At 35.8% G+C, this 22,634-nt stretch overlaps 2 protein-coding genes and 1 long non-coding RNA gene across 3 annotated transcripts; all 3 read right to left on the bottom strand.

The window, feature by feature from the left end:
- Nucleotides 1-11,518, bottom strand: LOC105032188 (probable folate-biopterin transporter 4). Its single transcript, XM_010906565.4, has 7 exons — nt 11,172-11,518; nt 8,469-8,596; nt 6,363-6,584; nt 5,807-6,268; nt 5,497-5,694; nt 2,730-2,867; nt 1-575 (listed from the first exon to the last, which is right to left on the bottom strand). The coding sequence occupies exons 1-7, from the start codon at nt 11,253-11,255 to the stop codon at nt 311-313; spliced, it is 1,497 nt and encodes a 498-aa protein (XP_010904867.1). The 5' UTR covers nt 11,256-11,518; the 3' UTR covers nt 1-310.
- Nucleotides 9,476-11,165, bottom strand: LOC114912797 (uncharacterized). The gene is made up of 2 exons (XR_003798689.2): nt 10,470-11,165; nt 9,476-10,380 (listed from the first exon to the last, which is right to left on the bottom strand). It is a non-coding gene; the product is annotated as an uncharacterized lncRNA (long non-coding RNA).
- A 3,416-nt stretch (nt 11,519-14,934) lies between the features above and the next one.
- LOC105032187 (uncharacterized) lies at nt 14,935-20,966 on the bottom strand. The gene is made up of 2 exons (XM_010906564.3): nt 20,722-20,966; nt 14,935-15,372 (listed from the first exon to the last, which is right to left on the bottom strand). The coding sequence occupies exons 1-2, from the start codon at nt 20,888-20,890 to the stop codon at nt 15,089-15,091; spliced, it is 453 nt and encodes a 150-aa protein (XP_010904866.1). The 5' UTR covers nt 20,891-20,966; the 3' UTR covers nt 14,935-15,088.
- Nucleotides 20,967-22,634: the final 1,668 nt, after the last annotated feature.

Below are 22,634 nucleotides of genomic sequence, written 5' to 3'. Positions count from 1 at the left end.
TTGATCGCTAAAAGAACAAGGACCAAGATTTTGATTCTTAATAAGAAAATTTTGTATTACAATTGAAATGATCACAACATTTTCTCCCTCTTCTACAGGGAATTTCTACTAGTTGCTTCCTAGAGAAAAATGAAGCAACAACCTGTATTCTGTTTGTGTGTAGAGTTCTAACAATCTACACCTTGACCCCTCTGCTATGTTTTTCTTGCTTCAAACTCTATTGGAGCAGGAAGAGAGCGCTGAGGAATGAAAACAAAAGCTGAGTATTAATTAGTCTTTCTTGTGAGCTATGCTGAGTATTGATTAGTTATCATTGTGAAGTCAACCCCGTAGCTTCCTTCGGAATCAAAAACAGGAAGGCAATGGGAACAAGAGTGGCTAATAGTTGCACAGTAATGCCAAGGAGAAGATTATCAAAAGATTCCGATGATATGTTCAGCACTGAAGCCAAAGCAGCTCCTAAGAATGAGCCCAACGTGGAACCAAGGTTGTTTATGGACATAAATAGAGCAAAAAGCGTTCCTTCAATTCCAGGTGGGCATAGCTGTCCAGAAATGATCAAAAATGGCATCATCCTGCACGTCAGAGAGGAAGGATTGTAAGCAAACATGCAAAAGACTTCTAAGAATGCGAACATTTTTAAATTCTCATCTGAGCAGCATGAACTCAGGCATGCATTGCCTTATCTTTCGAGTTTTTGTAAGTTTGAATTTGAATTTCTCAACCATTCACGTGCTCACAAGAATATGTAGCAAACACCTGCCACACTAGAAAGAATACTGAAAAAAAGAATGTAGTTTCTCTCAAGACACACACACACACAAAATGAAAGAAGAAAGAAAGAAAAAAAGAATATGCAGCAAACATTTACTAAACCAAAAATGTTCATATCTGTAGGAATTTTGTCCTGCAAAAAGGCAGGAGCCTTTGCTTTTCTTCCTCAAATTTTAGTTTCATATCTTTCTTCTGATGGTCTCTTAAATATTAACAAATGTAAATGTCAGTAGACCTGCTATACTATCATATTTCAGTTTTCACTAATATCAGGGTATGCCCCATGCTGGGGGACCAATGTTCACAAGCACATCTCTTTGAATGCCACACGAGACTACAGCATGCATGTCATGAGTCGCCAAAATGGAATATGTAGTGAACATAGATTCATGTGCTTGCAAATACAATTTGCCTCTTTGGTTTGTTATGCCATGCATTAGCTTTATAGGGAAGGTGGGGGCACACCTTGATTTTCACTAACTAAAAGAGAACACAAGGGAATGTAAAAGTGCCACCTTGCTACAGGAAAGGGGCCCAGTGCAATTATACTGAAACAAAGAAAGCCCATGCTAACCCCGAAACATAAATTTCCCAGTATAGAAATAAATACAGAGGTAAGTATTAAGGACATTCCCAAAAGAAAAATTGTCAACAGCTAAGTTCGCAGGCAAAATTCTTCCCTTGCAGTGATCAACAGAGTAGCCAATAATATAGTCAACTTATAAGCTAATATGCTGTGGATTCTGTCCTCATCCTCGAAATGTTTAACTAAGTAGGTTTGCCTTAAGCTTCCAAACTATTTCACATGTTGCAAAAAGAGGCAATAGAAAAAAGATGATGCAGCATTATTTTCAAATAAGCAGAAACAGATGTCATTGGAGAAGTACAAACCTCTCTTAAGATTATAAAGGGTCACAATCCAGTTCTAGCCAACACCCATGCATCTCAAATCTATATGATGCAACAATACACATACAGATGCAAAACACCTTAGGTTATTATTAGCTTACCCTGAACTTTCACAACTATGCTTACTTGAACCAAAGTTCTAGTTATTTATATCTTATGAAACAAAAAATACACACACACACACATGCAAAAGAAGAAGAAGAAGAAGAAGAAGAAGAAGCACACACACAGGCCTTAAATCATAAAAATTGAGAAAACTGACATTTATATCGCATTCTAAACTAATTTTAGTTCAAACCTAAAAATATACAATCTCATATTATAATTCATTTGGTTCAAACTTCCTAAGGTCTAAGAAATAAATATTTAAGACTTCGCCTGTGTGAATCTGTGTGTATGTATGTGTATGCATGTATGTAAATGATTGTTAACTCTATGCAGAACATTTCGAACAGACCTTGAATCATAAAAGTCTAGAAAACTGGCATATCTGAATAGTGTTTTAAACCAATTATAATTCAAACCTAAAATATACAATCTCATATTATAATTCATTAAGTTGAAACTTCATAAGGTATGAGAAACAAATACTTGACTTTGCCTATATGTGAATGTGTGTGTATGTATTTATGTGTGTATATCCATTCAGACTTACCTCTTCAAGTTGTCATGTAATTCATTTTGGATGTTCCAGTAATATGTAGATATATAAATAATTGTTTAACTCTACATGCAGAACATTTCAAACCAACCTTTAGTCATAAAAGGTTAGACAACTGAAACATTTAAATTTCAATTTTCAACCCTCAAAATATGCAATCTCATATTATAATTAATTGAGTTCAAACTTCATAAGGCATGAGAAACAAATCCATAAGACTTTGCCTATATGTGAATAAGAATACTGTTCCCTCATTGAAGCTAATCGACTAATATGAACTATGTGACAATAACTTTTTTCATACAAAGTTTGTTTGCATCAATCTGAAAGTGTCAGTCCAGGGAAGTATAATTGAAATACTGCAGCCAAAGATCAATAGACTTACTTAAATTGGTTAATTGCATCACCCAAAGCTGAACCCCAAAGCACCATGTACTTATCCGGTATGGCAAACTGAACATGTGACTGAGATACTAGGACAATGTCAAACAGAATCACAGTGGCAAGACCAACGTGAGCAAACCTGTCAAGTTATAAAAAATGTATAAATACTTAAACAAAAATATTTAAAAATATGCAGGACATAATGCCCAGACCGCCACTAGGACATACAGAAGATACAAAGGAGATGGATTGTATAAACTTCTTAGACCAATGTTTTTGATGGCAGAGCACCATCACCAACCTGATTGCTTCCAAAAAAAAATCATGTGATGAAAGAAGTAGAAATAGTAAGAAAGGTCCGCATCTCGATACCAGACCTGTACCACTACCATCCATCCTAATATAGAGTTGGTACGCTCAATACGGTACCTAATTCAGCATACCAAGTGTTGGTACGTTCCCCCATACCGCATACTGGTTCAGTGCCGATGTGGTTGATAAACATTGGCACCGACCAGTATGACAGACCTTAAGCAAGATCTTGTTAACATCAAGAAACTCGATGACCAATTAAAATATCGACAGCTTAACAATTATAGGATAATATAAATATTTATTGATTAAAATCAATTATTGCGATATTAGAAAATCATGAGGTCAAATACACAGTTTACAAGTAAGAATTGACAATGTCAACTATCTCTTTTTGCCTTCTCTTTGGATAAAAAAAGAGATAATTAAATAAGAGAAAATAGTACATGAGAGACATAATAGATACAGCAGGCTGTAGGAGGCAACATGCTGAACAAAAAAAAAAAAAAGGAAAATCCATCTATTAGCAGAAGTGAGCAGTGCTGTGAAGGTTGAGGCCATTTTTAAATGCAGCAGTGTACTTATAGGCAATCATGATCACAAGTGTACCAATATGATTTGTATGATCTTTCACTATTAGTAGCTAAGTAAATTATTTTGGAAGGAGATTAACAGGAGAAGTGTACATAAAAACTACTGAAACAAGTTTGGAACACCACTAAAGTCCCAAGCCCGAAAGGAGAGAAAAACATTAGGTGGACAACCACTCACAAATCATGTCAAACTATCAAATAGATCCAAATTTGATAGCCAAATAGTTGGGAGAGAGCTGGATGGTTATGGTCATAGGCATGGGATCAATGTTTTGAGCTAAGCAACAAGTAAATATCATTCTTATATGGCAGTTCAATAAATCAATGTTTCAGAACTCATATTGCTCAAAATTTAATATCAACCTTCTGAAAAGGTAACAAATTCTTGTAAAAGGAAACTTCAAGCAGAAATGGTCCCACCATAACATCTATCAGTAAAAGATCTGTCATACCAGTTGGGATGTTTTAATCTCATGAAACAACGGAACAAACCTAAACATTTCCTAGAATTGAATGAATATTCCTGATAAAGGAATGCGAAGCAAGATATTTAAGGGATTCGATTCACCTCAGAGGACAGATAAATTATTGACCAAAATATCACCAAATGGCACAACATTAAAAAAATAATAATAAATAAATAAACTCATCCTTCTAAGGGTTTCTAGGGACATCCACCATTCCTGTTTGGCAACAGTAGCCAAGAAAGCAAACATCCACATTAAGCTTTTAGGTGGAGCTAAGACCTCCCGTTCCTAGAATCCTTAACTAGAACTGAAAATTAAAATACACATACTTGAATTTTCAATAAAGCTATAGACTGATAGCAGTTAGTTAATTTAGAAAAACAAATTTCCTGAAATCATTTCATAGTATAACTATAACTGCCATGACTATCCAATATACCTAACACAAATCCATTTGACTATGATCTTCTGCCTATATTCCCAGTAACATTAAGCACAATGGTGAAGTCTTCCAGATTGTTGTAAAGCAGCTTGGCCTCCTTCAACCTAAGGAGGGGCATTTTATAATTTTCTCAGGTTTCTTCTTGAAAATTATGAAAATCCGAAGTATTTTTATCAAGTATTAAAAAAACTAAATAAGGTGTTTTTTGGCATTAACATCCAAATGAAGAAGCCAGCCCTCAATAAATTGCACCAAATGTGTGCAATGATGGTATACTAGGACCATTCATTCCTTTACCTGTTAACCCAAAAAAAGTTATGCAAGATAACCTCCACTACCTATAGATAGAGGATGGACTAAAGATATGCAAGATCACCTATACTTGTCATAGATAGAGGGTGGAACAAACCTTGTTATCATTCTCACACAAATTAGTGTTAAATTCTTTCTCTGTAAATACTAATGACACACTTCTCTTATTATGTCAAAGTCAAACTACTTGACATTAGGATCAAATTTCTCGTGAATGCTAGTTACATATCTCTACTATTCACATGAATATATTTGCCATCATTTTCAAGTTATTGACCTGTAATTCAAATGAAAGTGAATACTTAGGTGCCTGGATGTTGAATATGCACATATTCATCAAGTTAGATTATTAGATGACAATAATTGTACTTTCAGAAAAATCTTTGTCATTTCAGCATATATTCAAAACAATGTTTGTCCATTTCAGCATACTCAATGCATTATCACTGAACGTTACAAAGTGACTTTAAGTTACCCAACATAGTATTGACCCTTTCGTGTTCTTTCTACTACAAGTCTATCAAAGAATGATCTCCTTGACTATCATTAAGAGGACAGCATAATGTAAATCATCAAAAAAGAATTAAACAAAGAGATACCGTCACAAAGAACTAGAGACAAGAAAAAACTATAAATACTCACATGAGGATTTTTCTTAGCTTCACATGCTTCAAATTGAGATTGTAAATATATGTGCCAAGCATTAAGCCAAACCACCCAATCACGCGTGCAGTCCCCAGAAAGGATGAATCCAAATGCAACACCTCAGTCTGATAATAGAACATGACTGTTGAGAGGTTTGGAACTGTAACATTTGAGAAGAAAAACCATGCCATAGGTCTGCCAATTCCAACAAATAAAAAATATAGCAATGAAAAATTAGTCATATGAAGTCTCATGTATTGGAGGAAAAACATGGGATAGTTCGAGCAATGATGTATCCTCTAGCTACCTTAGAATCATCGGCTTTCTAAATGCCCGACACAAACTATATGCAGCCGATTTCAAAGATAAATAGCCTCTTGCCGCTGCCAAGCCATTCTGCTGTTCTTGAATCTCAGATTTAATGGATTTCTTTTTCCTTTTACCATTTTTATGGCTGCTCTTTTTTCTTCTAGAAGTGCCAGATTTTAATGTTTTAGCGAAAGAATCATTTCCACTTGAAAAGCTCACATCTGCTTCATATTCTACATGTTGTTGTTTGTTATGATCTGGTGTATTTTCAGATCTTGCAGGGACCTCCTTTACCAAAGCACATGACAATAGCTGGATGGTTGGAAGCACAGAGAAAAGAAGGAAAACTGTGTCTATTCTGAGATTGGATAATGTATATCCTCCTAACAAGCTCCCACATATTCCTCCCAAGGCCATTGCAGACCAAGATAATGACTGAAGGTCACCAGCAAATTCTGCACTGGTAAAAAGAATGTATCTCAGCTCCTTCTTAACATATTCTCAAATCAAAAAAGAAAAGAAAAAGGGAAAAAAAAAAAAAAGAAAACACATACTGCTCAGAGCGAACAGCCTCTGCAATCATTGCATCAATAACAACATCTGCCATGGCAGACCCAAAGTTTTGTACTGTTAAGAACGCAGCAAGAGAATTGCGTGAACTCCTTAAAGATGTTGTCAGACCAAGCACAAGCCATGGCAAAAGAGAGAGTACAGTGGATATGACCAAGTAGGGTATTCGCTTCCTCCCTCTAATTGGAATGCAATCAGATAAAATACTGCAAAAAGAAAAACATAAAGACTTCAGCAAATAATTGCATAACAAGTTAGAGAACTTGCACTTAAACCAATAAGCCATCCAATATCTTCTCTGATTTATCTCGTGTCCACTAATATTTAAAAACACACACATGCAGCACACTACATACGATGCCTTTCCATACAATGATTATTTCCCAAAGCCATTAGTGGGAAAAAAATACAAAACTTTTGTATACCAAGGGAACCTATATACCGTTCCAGTATCGGTTTCGGTCCTAGGATGTCAACCCCTAGAATATGATATACAACAATATGTATTCATATAAACAATATTAGTTAGAAACTGCACATTATTTTGATCTTTGGTATGTTCTCGTTGGGATGTCCCTCAGAAACAATAATGCAACAAAAGAATGATAGACACAATGGGTGGAATAATCACTAATGGACCAATGGTTTATAAAAAAAAATATCTTTTTATGATTGTAAAATTAACCAGAATAATCCAATACGTGTGGCATAAAGAGATTTTCTTTGAACGAATAAAAGAGTATCTTTTGAGCATGCATTGATGGGATTATATTTTTTTAACCCTGTATTTGGTTAGGGTCATGAGAGGAAGGATTGACGGGATTGCAAGGATGGATAGCCCCTATCCATCATTTGGTTCAAAAAATTTTACAAAGGATAGATGAAATGGGGGCATTGTCCATCCATCCGAGGCCACCAATTTGCATCCTCCCAAATTGGGAGGATGCAAGGAGGATGGATGGAGTATGTGAGGAGTGGGTTTTATGTTGACAAAATTATCGCTTGTTAACTTTTTAACAAAATTCTAGCACTTCTTCATTTTTTCATTCATTTTATTTATTTATATTTTTTATTAAATCAATACTAATTACCCTATACTATTAAATTTTGTTGCTAATTATTTTAATTTTAGTATATACTTTTCATAATTATAAGTGAATAATTAGAATTATCTTCTATTTTTTATTTATATTCACTATTTTTAGTTAACTATTTGTATAAAATTGATTAGCTATTTAAATTAAACTATAAATTAATAACTTATTTATATAATTAACATATAAATAAATTTATTCATATATAATTAATTTATTAAATTATTTATTAAATTAAATTAAAAGTAAATAATTATATAATTGTAAAGATTATACATTTATATATTGCTCTAGTTCTTTAGTATAAATAAGTAGGATAAATTGATAATAACGATACTTTTTATATCAAAAAGTAGTCCAGTAAAAAATATCATACAAATATTATCAATTCTTCCTTTCATTACTCCTATACATAAGGAGGAAAGTATTCCCATATATCCTTCTATATTTCATCAAACATATGGGAGGATGAATGAAAAATCCATCCATCCTCTTCCTCATCCATCCTTCCCCCTCTATCAATCCTTCCTCCAATCCATCCTTCATACTAAGTAGAGGGTAAATGCTAATATACACGAAAGATTGTCTAAGGTGGTAATACATGTCATCCTAAGCATGAAGCATTATACAAAATTTAAAACAATTCAAATATGCATCCACATATAGTTGCTGAATAAATGTGATTCATAAAAAATTTAGAACAATTCACCATTGCATATCAAAGGAAAAATATATATAACTGCATAAGGCAATTGATCAATAATTTCAAGCATCAGTTGGACTGAATCAAGGTGACACTATCACTATGATCAAAACAAGGAAACATCACTATCACTAGATCCAAAATGTATTTGTGAGAGAAATTAATGCTAATTCCGTTTGAATATTATTAGTCTAGTATCTCAATTATTGGCTCATTATACATGTAGCAGTGACCTCCATTTAACAAAATAACCAATGCTATGTATATTGTCTAAGCGTAAAAGATTGTATTACCCATAAACTGGTTTTATACTCCAAGGAAAATATGCAACAGAAACCACATATTGTGATGCTGCGGGTGATAGCTTGAGCACGTCTTTCATCTGGTATGAAACTGCTGTCCACACAAATGATCTGAAACCCTACAGTAGCATACAAAGTCCATTAGCACTTCCTATAAATATTCAAAAAAAAAAAAAAGAAAGAAAGAACAAAAAGAAAAGTCAGATCTATATGGTGGGAAAATCACCCAGTTAGAATTAACTCTGTCGAATATTTAGTGAAAACACCTCCCAAATTTCAAACATGTAACATGCTTTGTTTGGAGGTGGAGTGTGATCACTTAGCCAATAACCCATTTTTCATTTCTTCTTTAAGCTATCACTGCTTAAGATAGGATAACAAACTTTTGAGAATTTGCATATAAGGATGGCAGCAAAGAAGACATTAGTTATTCATATATATATATCCACAATATAAGACCATAAACATTTCAAGAATACTTGCCTGACATGGCCACCCTAAATTTTAGAAGATGGAATTTGCCAAATTAATTTTAAAGCTAGTGCCTTAGTCAGGTTTTTATTCACACCATGACAAGTACAATTATGGAACAATAGTATAGCATCTGGGATTCAGATACAAACATCAAAATGAAAAAGCCATAAATCAGCAAATTGAAAATTAATATTTTTACCATCTTATCTGAAATAGAGGTAGAATTCTTAGTTTCCTACTACCTGGAATATGGCTAACTTCTTCAAGAAGTACACAATAAAACATTTTATTTGACACTCTTTATATCGAGAAAATTACAATCCTTTAAAGGAAAGGGCATAAATTAGGGAGGAAACCAAAGATCTAAGCAAGCTTAGGCTCCGTAACCAGGACTAGAAGCATCCGCCCATGGAATAGACTGCTAGACAGAACCAGTTTTGGTTACAATAATGGGAGGATGATCTCAGATCTTAGAAAAACATGCAGCTAGCTCAGAATTTTCAAGTTGAGCTGAAGCTTTTAGATTAAAAAACAAAATGTGTATCATAATTGAGCAATTCAAATAAAGCAAAGATGACTTCTCAAACTAGTGGATCTCCAGATTCTCAAGCACAAGAATCAGAACAATCGTCTCGATGCTTCCATTTTCACATGGTAAGCATCATTTATGAGCTGCTATGACAGCGCCCTGACTGGTATTCATCACTTGGGAGCCCCCATCTCCCAGGTATATCAAGGTCAACTTCGATGGCAGCGTCAGAGGCAACAAAGGGGGCGCGGGATTTGTGATTCGTAGCCCAGATTCCAGGTTTCTGACTGCGGGCGGTCGTCACCTCATCGGCCATATGGTTCCGGCAGCTAAACTACAGGTGGCGTGGGCTGGCATTAACTTTGCTACACTGAGGCTTGGTGTAAAGAGACTTGTGCTCAAGGACTCCGCCATGGTGGTAGCCTGATTATGTGGACGGTCATCGTCAACGGCAAGGCAGCCTCTCATTTATGATAGTCAGTGTGCGAAGAAGAGCTGCCTTTCCATGGAGGTCCGCCATATATATTGAGAGGCCAACAATGTTGCGAACTGGATGGCCACTTATGTAGCAGAGCATATTGGAGAGAGGGTGTGGACTAAGATCGAAGACCTTCCATTGGCTTTCAAGGACATCCTTTTTTCTGACTTTTGTGAACATATTCATACTAGATATGTATGAACTATCTGGCTTATCAAAAAATAAAATGCTGCCGCATCTACAAGTCATCACAAAAACCTTTTATCCTACACAAGATCTTAGAACATGCTTTGATTCGATGAGACTGATAAACTTAGATAAAGATCAGCATCCATAACTGCCTTGCAATTTTCTTTAGAAGAGTGTTGCTTCCTCTATTCAATGTTCATAGTAAATTTTCTTCCAGTATGAGGGTGACTTACCTTCAAAAGATGAAAAGTTCAGAAAATGATTGAGTGCATGCATGTATATAAACGGCACATAAACAACTTCATCATCTTGCTAAACTTACATGGATAAGATTCTGACATAACAGGATAGCCAATGCAAGGTGGTCGACTTGACCAAATGGAATTGTTTGTGTCAAAAGCATGAATTTTCTTCATTATGCCAATTCATAGGTCCTCGTTAATGACATAAAGTAGGATGACTCAAAACCATAGAATACTGTAAAAGTTACGCCAAAAATAAAATCCAATCTCAGGAGCATAAAATCTCTCATTACACCAGCTCGGAGATAAACCTTGAACCTCGAAAATTCTAACTGTCTAACATATTATAAGGCTTCCACCTATCAAGATCCCGATCACGATTGGCACAAGTTTTTACAAATAAGCGAACTCCAGATCAAGAAACCCAAACAAGAACAGAACAAAATAAGAGCTCTATCTTTTTAACACGAAAGGAGAAAGAACAAGTTTTAGAAAGAACAAGTTTTCTTCAATGGCAGGAGATACCAAAAGAAGAGTAAGACAATCTTCTAGAGGAAAGGAAAAATATCCAACATCACACGCAAACCTTACGCAATGCCCACCACCCCCCATATCTCAAAACCGTCAGAAAATGTCAGATCGATATCCCAATCAGAAAAACCAAAAATCAAGAAAGCAAGAAGAAAACAAGAAAGAAACCAACGGCTCAACACAAAAAGAAAATAAACGAACAAGGAAGAGAATTTTTTTAAGAGAGATCAAAGGAGGGAAAAAAAAAAAACCTGAGTGAAATAGATCAACGACACGAGCCATAAAAAGGGAACTCCAAAGGTTTCTCTCATCCGCTTCGCCCATCGGATCCCCATCTTCACCACCAGCTCGCGCCAATCTACCAAATTTCGATCACCTTCGGCACCTTCTCTGGCCTGTCTCCTTCGATGTCGACCAATATTCCAGTCGGAATAAACGAACGAGGAAGGAAGGGAAGCAAAAAGGGATTCGCATCTAAGATTTGTTTCGTAAGGAGGAATTCGCTTCCAAGATTTCTTTTATGAGGGAGAGGTGAGAGTTTCCGAAACTCCCTCGCGCTCGCTCTCTTCATGCTTTCTTGCGTTCGATGCGCTTTATAATTTCCCAGCCTCTCCCTCTCCCACTTCCATTTGTTGACTGCTCTGGGATTAGACCGCCTTCTGGCCCAAAGGGGAAAGAAACGTGGCCGCACCAATACCATCGTGCCACGAGACGTGAACCTCGGGGATAATTGGGTTGGGCCACGTAGGATGTACGCTTCCCATATCCGAACCCAGTCCTCCGTGAGGTTTCGGTAACGGCGCCATTCTATTACATGGGGCCTTCGCCTAAAACTCATTGGCCGGATCCTATTTGTTCCACAATTTTTGATTCCTACATATTTTAATTTCAATATGTGAAAATATAGTTTGGTCCTTGTCACTTTTATGGTCATGAATTTAATGTTGAGACAATAAGACGAGAGATCATTGATTTTTTTTTATTTTTTTTCTTTCTTAGATAATAGTCCAATAATGTACCATACATATCAAATGCATTCTATAATTTTTTTTATAATATATTTGATCGAAAAAAATTGAATTTTAAAATAAAAATAAATAACTCTTACTCTAACTATTCAGTTGAAGGAAACTATTCTCATTCCTGTTACGAACAACGGAAATACTTTAATCCTTATATAACCTAATTTTGACTTTCCTCTAATATTCAAAATCTCATACCATTGTATTTATTTTAAAAGATTTCAAATCTCATTACTTATTTAATTTTTAAAAATATTTTTCTATTTATATAATAATAATAAAATGATATATGGATATTAGAAATGATATTCTGTATTGACACATAAGATTATAAAATAATTTTTCATAACACTATATATCAAATTTTATTTTTTTATTTTTTAAATAAAAAATATAAATATAAATAATATAATAAAAAATAAAAAATATTTTAAATCTATCCATATAATAATCTCCCACAATGATACATTTCAAGTTTTATTTTTTTATTTTTTATATTTTTTAAATAAGAAATAAAAACATAAATAATATGATAAGAATAAAGAATATTTTAAATTATTATTTATCTATCTATATCTATCTATCTATATAATAATAGTAAAATGATAAACAGATATTGGAGATGACATTTTATGTTGGCATGTAAGATTATAGAATAATCTCCCAATATACCACATGTCAAGTTTAGAAGCCTCTATGATGTTTTTTTTTATTTCCACGGTGTATTATTTTTTTTTTCTTTCTTCGAACTCCTCTGGAGCCATCTCATTCCTTTCCTTAATTTCTTTATTTTTCTTCTATTTTTTTGTTCTCACGAGTCCCAATTGGTTGGGAGGCTTCGAGCGACTGAAGTGAATATGGGGCAAGCGGGCCTTTAATAGACCACCACCCAAAAGATCAACACCGTCGCTCTATGGATCCTCTTTGTCGATGAGTCTGTTGAATGGAATCCCAATACAGATGGCCATACAGCCCTACACTTCACGATCGGACTGGATTTGAGGAGTGCATTCGGATGCTGGTGGCATCAGAGTAGACATGGGGTGGGCAAAGAGGGTACAGTCACAAACGTGGGTGTGGCAGAGGTAGAGCGTTGATTTTTCATCGCACGATTCTATTGATTTTTCACGCATGGATCATAAAGTAAAAGAAAAAAGAAAAAAAAATATTTTTGAAGCTTCAGCCTCTTCGCACGAATCACAAAGCAACAGAAAAAATTTTCAAATCACACACGCTGTGCACATGAGGCAGCAAGGAGTAAAAGAAAAAAGAAAAAAAATATATATTTTTACATAGGGCATGTGGACCCCTGGTGGATTGCCATCCGGAAGACCGACATCGCCGCCCTATGAACCCTCCTTGTCGATGAGTCCGTCAAACGAAACCCGTACACGAAGGATGTGGACGGTCGAGTGGCTCTACACTTCGTGACTGGGCTGGTTTCGGAGAAGTGCATCCAGATGCTGGCAGCGCTGGAGCGGACGTGGGGTGGGTGAAGAGGGTATGGTCGTAGGCACGGGTGTGGCAGAGGCAAAGTGTTCATTTTTCATCGCATGATTTCATTAATTTTTCATGCACGAATCATAAAGTAAAAAAATTTAATTTTGAAGCTCTGGCCTCTTTCGCACGAATCACAAAACAATAAAAAATTTTCGAATCACACGCATTGTGCACATGAGCCAACAAGGAGAAAAAGAAAAAAAAATATTTTTGAAGCTCCAACTTTTTCATATGAATCACAAAGCAATAGAAAAAAAAAATTCAGATCTTATAGCAAAATCAATAGGCTCGGACATCGTCCGGCCACTATGTTAGTTTATTTGTATTGCTGTAAAACTCCGGAGGATAGTTGGTGAGGTCGGCCTTGAATCAGACTGAAGAGTTGCTGATGTAGACCACGAGTGGATCTACAAAAAAGGCTTTAGAACCGTTGGGGTATCCTTCTACTTAAGATTCTCTGATGCTTAAGTTAGTCGGAACCTCGAGAACAGATAATAGAAATAGAGAAAATTGAAGGCAAGAAGAGAAGTTTTAAGGAAGGAGTGAGAGTTTTTGGTTCCCTTCAGTGGAGAAAAAAGTTTACCAGATGAATTATGACTTATCTTCCAGAGAATACCTACTCCTTTTTACATAAAAAGGATTTACTTAGGTCGTTAGAAGAGTTTATTAGACCGTTAATTTGTTATAACAGAATAGTCAGTTGTATGAAAATTGTGTGTTATTCATCCACATAGTGATTGGCTGTAATATAACTGAAAAATAGTTGTTACAGAATGAGACGACAGCTGCAATAAAGCTATAGAGTAACTATTTTTATTTTGAGTTAGATCGATTCTAGATCAATATTCTCTTGACAGATCGAGCAAAAGGTGAACTGGTCACAATACTCAATCAAGGATTAACCTAGATCAATTTAGATCAGCATAAAATCGATCTGAAAGCTCAACCAAATCAGTATTTTACCAATTTGACCCAAAAGTAGACTTGGTGGATGTGATTTCCAAATGATTGTTTTTGATTTTGCCACGGATCGATTATATGTACCAACAAATTGATTTTTCAATTTCAATTAGGAGATATAGACATTCTTATTCTTACTCCAATTCATTACGGTTCTGATTCCAATACAAGCCGAGCTCCATCCTAGTATGGACAACCTTTACAACTCCACAGATTCAAGCAGCCGCACGTCATGACTTCCCGAATCCGCGCGAGCACTCCCTTTTCATTCTAACAGACAGCCTCGCCAATCAACCGACATATGCCCATGAGTTTCAGACATGCCAACAAGGGCATACTGCAATGCAGGGTACCTGTCACACTTGCTGTTATCTCTCACTCTGAAAAAGGAAAAATGTTGGACCCTTGGATAATCTCATCTTTGCATGCCACAGGATCTGCAGCGGCAACGAGAAAGAACAGAATACTGGTCTCCATGCATCAGCTTTCCAAAGAAACGCGGAGGGCACGGACACTGGCTAATGAACACAAATAACCAATATAGCAGATTCAGCCATTTCATTTTATTTAGTCATCAAAACCAGCTTGGTTTCTACAGCATTTAGGGTGCCTTCTTCCCCCTCTCAATCAACATACATGACTTTGGATTATACATTCACTATGTTTCCGAACTTGCGGCACAAATTTCAGCTGCAATACATTGGGAGAGAAGCAGGTTTGTAAAGGAATGGTTTGACAGTATGAGAATGTCCAGATGATAAATTGTAAGTGAACTTGATCCCAGAGTGAGCATCTCCCCTTCGAGTGCAATGCTCATGGTAGCTGCTGATGGGCCTTGCCAAGCATGACTCCCACCTGTCGCTCTCCGGCATAGTCTCTGCCACTGTGTAAATGCCTTTCGAGCTTGTGAAAGCCTGATAATTAATAACCTCACGAGATTTGGTTATGCAAAGAACAGCTACTTCAGCACCTGCAAGGAACATGAAAACACCCCATCAGATGATGAGATCGCATGCATTTACCAATAGGCCCTTGAACAGATGACAGAGGTGACTGCAATTGCTGAAAAATTAGTTGAACAAATGTGTAGGCAAGATCACCTGCAACAACATAAAAATGAACAAGCACATATGAACTCTTGCAAGAAAAACGATTTTGCTCTTGTAGGTAAAACAATTTTGCCAGAGAATCAAGTATATTGCAGGTTCTGCACAAATTCACTTGCCACAAGAAACTTCAAAGCAACCTCCAAGGAAACATAGGACATGCAGTCAATCGCCACAAAATATGTTTTCCTTCAACCAGCATGGTAGTCAGACCCAATAGAACATTGCCTTGGCCTTCATGTGGCCCTCATGCTCACGAGGAAACTCAAGCCCCAAGCAGAAAACTCCTCGAAAGACACTACAATTACATGAGCACCGAGGAGGCAAGGACGAGAAATGAGTTTTCTTTTTCTTTTCTTCTTCTTCTTCTTCTTCTTCTTCTTCTTTTGCTTTTCTTTTTTTCCTCTTACAGTGCCATGATATGAACAGTAAAGAACATAATACTTGTTCTCTTGTCACTCACCCATCAATAATTAATAGATGAATGCATGCAGATCCACATACAACACAAAAAATATGTAAAATATTTACATCCAAAAAGACACTTAAATTTTGATATTAGAACCTTGACACACTAATTTGCGAACCCATGACTGCAACAATACAGCAATGCAGTGGATTGGGTTACATGCAAATAAACACAAACACAAATGCAAGAAACACATTCAAGTATTCTTATCTAGTCCATAAGCAGAAACAGCTGAGCAACATGGCTGGCAGAGACTGAAACATTTTCATAATACAATGTTATTGCCATGCTTCATGCAGATGCTCTTGCTGTTCGAACTTCAAACTCTTATTGTCTCCTACTTATAAAAAAATCCAACTGCAGGAAAAATAAAAGATGATTGCTGACATGACTAAAAATCATATATAGGTGGCTACATTATGTTGAGGCATAAGTACTTATATGATTAGAATAACCTACCTGTCCAGCCCTGAATAATTGGTAGAATGGGTTCCACTGAATTACCAGGGTTTTTCTTTCTCACAAATGATAAAAAGCTTAAGTTGCAATAATGACCCAGTTACCCATTATGCATTAATGTTCGAAGAGTCAAGAGATTTGCAGTGAAATTATTTTGGCTCAGCTTTATATCACTCACTGTTGTCTGGTTCATGCAGTTCTGGCTCGAATTCATGATTCACTTTTGCTTACTGAATCAGATAGGTTGAGAAGATTCATGTTCATCCATTGATACAATACTATATCAGCATTTTTTTTTAAACGTGTTGAGATGCATTTGGTAAATGATATAAGGAAGGTTTTTTACTTTCGAGTTAGAAGGAGCTACATAAGAAAATTTGCTTTTGAACGGGTCCGTTAAGATAGTCGTCGATGGTAGGCTGAGTTTTCTACTGGCTGCTTTAACTATAACCCCAGCTCTATTGATTGGTTTGAATAAGATACGACTTATTTGAAATGAATTGAATGAACGCGGAAGCTACCGTTTAACGAATGCAATGCAAGCAAGGTAGCTTGCTTACTCTCCGTCTAGTACAAATAGAACTTCTTTAATTATTCAATTAATTTAAACTTCTAATTTAGAAAAATTATGGTCAAAAATCCTTTATTTTTGCAACTCAATCGCTCTTTTGACTTTGGAATAAATTGGGAACAATCAATATACTTCTAATGTCGAATCAGGATCAACTAGGACAGAAATAAAGCAGATGATCATGATACTTCCCAAAGACCGAAATTCTTGATCAATGGAGGAACAATATTACCATTTTTGTTCAAAAAGATACCAAAGTGGATGATTGACTCATTCCATACTAGAAATAATCGCAGGAAATCCTTTGATAACACGGATTCCTATTTCTCAATGATATCCCAGGATCATAAAATTACTACTGGTTCAGTTTTTCATTTGACACTGAATGATTTCCATATGTACCAATTTATAATTCACTTCTGATTTAGCAGATCAGGTAATATCATGATCCAGACTTCCCAGGACTGGCAGCTACAAACTTGGGAACACTCCAAAATAACCAACGTGCATCCTCTTCAAGAAGTTAATTTACAATAAATGGTAGAAGAATTTTTTAAAATGGAGCATCACTTTGACCCAACCATGTGGAATATTACTTGTCAGGAAATTCCAGGATTTTCTCATAATCAATGACTCGCTGTTTCCCATCCACAAGCACTATCTAACTTCCACAGACTTTCTGGCAAACAAGGACAAGACAGCACACAAAACTCGAAAATCACCTGTGTGAAAGACAAAATCTCTTCTGAGATTATAGTGCTAAAATAATTTAGGTCCCTTACCAACATAAGCATTCATCTTGAACAAGATGGAGGTTTCCTCCAATTAGCCACAGGGAATGTAAACAACTGCCAATGCTGAACAACCAATGCATATAATTATTGTATCATATGTTCCATGCTGAGGCATCGCATGCTGAATACACTCCCCTTGCATATATTGGGGGGTCTACCAAAGTAGCATCAATAGTTGTTGCTCTGTATCATAGCAAATAGATCATCTGATTGTTTTATGAATGATATAGAGTAACGAGTAGACATAAACACTGGTACTCTTTCGCACCAACATTTTTCAAGTTTTATTCTTTTCTATGAATTAATTTCTTAAGTAATGGTATTTTGATGTCAATTTCTGGCCTGAAGTCAGTGATATAGCGTAGAATGTAAGTTATGCATCCAAGTGCAAGTGCACAATATCAAAGAATCAAGAGGCTTCAACTCTGAAGTGTCTGAGGAGAATTTAGGACCCAGAACTCAAATAAGAATGGAGGGCCAAAAACACCTATAAATGCATTTTCCCTCTCCACTCCTGTCATTAGGACTCACAGCGCCCAAATTATTTATTAGTCAGAAAATAAAGCGAAAGCATGTTTATCCACCAAAATAAAACTATCCAATATAGTTGTGCATCCTCTCATACCAATGCACGCCAAATTTTGGCTTGACATGTCTATCTAGCTAAAAGCATGGTATAATAATATAATCATGGCCATGAACAGGACATTGGTCAATAGTCATAAAAGGTCAGATAAAGTATTTTGAGGATCTTACCTTATTTTGCAATGGTTTTCACATATTGCATATGTAATTGGAAAACAAAGAAATTCCTAATAAGATCAAAGAAAGTAGACAAAGTACTATAGAGCGTTTATGAATTAGAACTAAAAAGCATCTTTCCTCTTCTATCTGATGATGGTACTGCAATTCCCAAAAGTGGTTCTAGGGATTGGCAAAAGCACAGCTAATGTGTTTTTCTTCTTATATCTGGAGTTCTCCTTGCTTTATGCTTGCATGAATGGTCAAGAACACTCACTGCATATATGTATAGTAGATAAAGATGACTCAGACTCTGCCATATGATGTTCTCTAGATAATGATTCTTCTCCAGAAAACTTGTCTTTGAGCAACAAGAATGGATGAACTGATGAATTTTGTATGTGAATTCCTGGATAGCATTTCTCAGCACTAAAACTTCTCCATTTAGGTAACAACTAAAAGTAAATTATGTCCTAATCAACCCACCCGTCAATGAATCCTTGGTGGGTGCTTATAGGGAACATATGGCTCCCAAAAAAGAGGAGAGAATAAGTCAAGTGGCCTCAATAAAAGCAAAGAAGTGGTTCTCAGAATTAAATAAAATAGAATAGAATAAAACAAAATAACATAAGTGGAAATAAGCCCATTTCAAGCCTCCCAATCCACCACAAGGTATGCTTTCAAACCATTCACTAAATTGTTTCAATTCCCTAGTCAAGCTGTCTCCCTTTAGCTATATAGGTCACCAAAATGTGTTAACCAGAATATAACCACAATAAGTATCTTGGATGCCAAATATATTCTTTCAAGTAGACCCACACTCAACTCTTAGGAACAACTAATTTACTATAGGAATATGAACTACAATGGGAATGATCATCATGAACTACTGATGAATTCATCATCTCTACTGGATATTTAGCTCTCAGTTTGATAAGGATGACCAGATTCATACCCAACATATAATGTCCAGACCATCATTGAGAATAAAATATTGGATGCTTATACATGCATCTTATAAAAGTCAAGAGACCATCTCCAACTCTTAATCAAGCTAAGAGTTCCATAATATCCAATTCAATTCATAGTGCAAGACCATAATGATCAATCTAGGCTCACCCAACAAAAATTGTCATAGTTTGTCATAATCAATTTGCACGATTTGTAGAATGGCATGTCTGGGGGATGAAAATTGTTTTTGCAATGTCACGAAGTCAGAAGAAGCTTGCTAGAATATAAAATAACATATGAAGTATACTCTTTTCTCAGGAAACTCAAAGATATAAGCCAGTCATTTTAAAGACCATGAACAAGTCCTTCATTACCAATTCTTTGCCAGCACTTTACAAATATCGTCACATACACAGCAGTTCATGGCACTTTTCTAACAAGAATGTTCAACTTGACTCATCTTAAGGTGACCTTCCTTAATATTTCCTTTAATATGATATAGTTAAACGACTCCTCTGACATTGAAGGTGAAGATACCACAACCACGATTTTAGATCCGATTTGAAATCTAAGTTTATTTCACATTTCTATGGAGAAAATGAGCATAGCTAACAACGCGATCAGTTATAGAGTTTCAAAAAAGTTAAAGACATCGAGAGAGATGGCTAGAATCAATTGCCAATTCTACTAGTTGATCGAGCTTCAACACAAGATCATCCTCTATATTTTCAAATGTTGAATACCAAATATACTGTATGTCCTTGTGATCTCTATCTTCTAAAATGATTTTAATGAAAGTTTCATTCCTTGCTGCTCAGTTCGTATAATTACGAATACCAAAAAAAAAAAAATCTTTTTTTCCACTTTGTACTTAGTCGTCCAGTTTTCTTGACTCCGCATCATCAGCGTACTAAATTAACACATGAAATTGGGATGCACGAACCAAGGATTTTAAGTAATGAAGAAAGAAAAATTACGTAGCTGCTGAAGAAGACACAAGTAGAATGAAACATCGAAATAACTAAACAACCAATTACTCAAAACCATCAATTGCCAAACAAAAGCTTGCACTTGGTCACGAAAAGAAGAAAAAACAATTCTGGGACTAAAATCGAGAAATTTCTCAATCTTTTTTGAAATAAAAGAACCTATAAGTATGAGGTTGGACAACAGAATCAGAAATCATAAATCACAGATAAAGAGAAAGTTTAAAGACCGGAAAAATCACCTTCCAAGACGTGATCCTCTGGTCCTATGGAGGAATCCCCGCAAACATCGCAAACCACCCTCCCGTGGATTTCCCCGGTCCACCCATCCGCCGCGCCGCACAGCACCACCACCAGAACGAGCATGCCCATCACCGCCACCGCCGGTCCACCTCTCCTCGGTGGCTCCATCTCCGGCGGTTCTTCCGCGCTCCTCGAAGAGAGAGATGACCACGAGCTAACCAAAGTCTTCCCTTTTTCTACTTGATGACGGCCCTCAGTAGCAGTTGTCTCCCAGCGAAGGTTGCCGACATCCTCACGGCCACGGTGTGAGATCCACCGTTGAAGAGTGGCCAGAGACTGGGTCCACTTGGATGAACGGCTGATATCGATCACCTGTGCTGATACGTAATGTCGGTGTATGATCCAGCAAATGTTATGCAGTGCTAGGCTGTCCCCGCCCCAAGTGGCAAACAAATGCCCAATTTATAATTAAGAGACTAAAAACTTGGCTTGGCTTTTTTATAATTGTAAAGTCCATGCACAGATGATAAAAAGAGATGGATCACTTTAGCCAAAAAAAAGATTGTGGAACACTTGACAAATGGATGTGAATAACTGAATGAGTTGCAATATAAAGCATGTGGGGAAGGGCTTAAACAACTTAGAAGAAGCAACACATAGATACATTTTGCATGTTGATATCATGTATACATAGATGGTGTTTAGCATGGGTTTTCATTTCAACATTCAACGAGGAACATGCATAAAAATCACATGTAAAAATTTTATAGTCATCTGTAATCTGGTAAGTTGTTTGACATTTTGGTCACTTGCTAATTTTATTTGAATGTGAATGAACTAGAGCCTAACAATGTGTTGGAATTGCTTTCATTATATCCCGATCCGGATAAAAATCTTAATTTTTTTTTTCCTACTATACTACAAAGTAATATTATTTACAATTAATTAGAATAAATTAAAATATTACCGATGTTCATCATTACAAAAGGAGCTATAGAAAAAATTGAAGCCAATCTTTACGATCAATTATAAAATAAATAAATAAGTAAATATATATATATACACATACACACACGGGCAACATAGTTTACTCAAAATCATAGAGGAAGCGGATATCAATCTTAGGCCCAATTATTTAACGGGGATCCAAAATTAAAAAACCAACCTAACTAAGGGTGGCTTTTTCAAAGTCTACCTAATTTTCTAATCAATAAAAACGGCTACCCAATTTTCAATATTTGTTTCCACCATTTTATTGTATCAATCACTTGACTCACCTCAAACTTGACAATTGCGCATGCTATCCCGTGGGATCACTTACCTGACAAAAGCCCGGACACCCTCTCCTTGGGTAGCTGTCCAATCATTACACTCGCTTGAAAGAGTAATAAAAAATAAAATATTAGATTTTAAATAAATTACATCTTTAATAATATTTTTAGCCAATATGAAATATTATTTTCAGTATGCAATTTTATTATTATTCAAAAAAGTCAAGGAACTAAATCAACATTATTTAAATTGTCTGGTTCACCCATCATCAGCGGTCCAAGTGCTGCACCCAAATCCGGCTGATCACTGCAAATTTATTGGATAGAAAGTAGAAACCGACCAATACTAGTCATGCAGGAGGCTTAAACGAGTTTATTTCCACCTCTCAATCGGCTTTTATTTCAGGAAAACTAATACACGAAAGCTTTATCTCTGCAATCGAGATTATCTCTTACCGTAAAAAGAATAAAGTTAAAAATATTTTATTTAAGATTGATTTAGAGAAAACCTTCGGCAGTGTATCTTAAAGTTTTTTTTCAAAATCTTTTGAACCAATGTAAATTTAGCTTAAAATGATGTTCTTGGATATCTTTCATCCTCATCACTAATTCAGCTGTTCTTTTTAACGAAACTCTTTGAA

The sequence above is a fragment of the Elaeis guineensis genome, chromosome 7 (assembly GCF_000442705.2).
Source record: "Elaeis guineensis isolate ETL-2024a chromosome 7, EG11, whole genome shotgun sequence".
Lineage (NCBI taxonomy): Eukaryota > Viridiplantae > Streptophyta > Magnoliopsida > Arecales > Arecaceae > Elaeis > Elaeis guineensis.
This window is presented reverse-complemented; position numbering and strand designations above follow the sequence as displayed.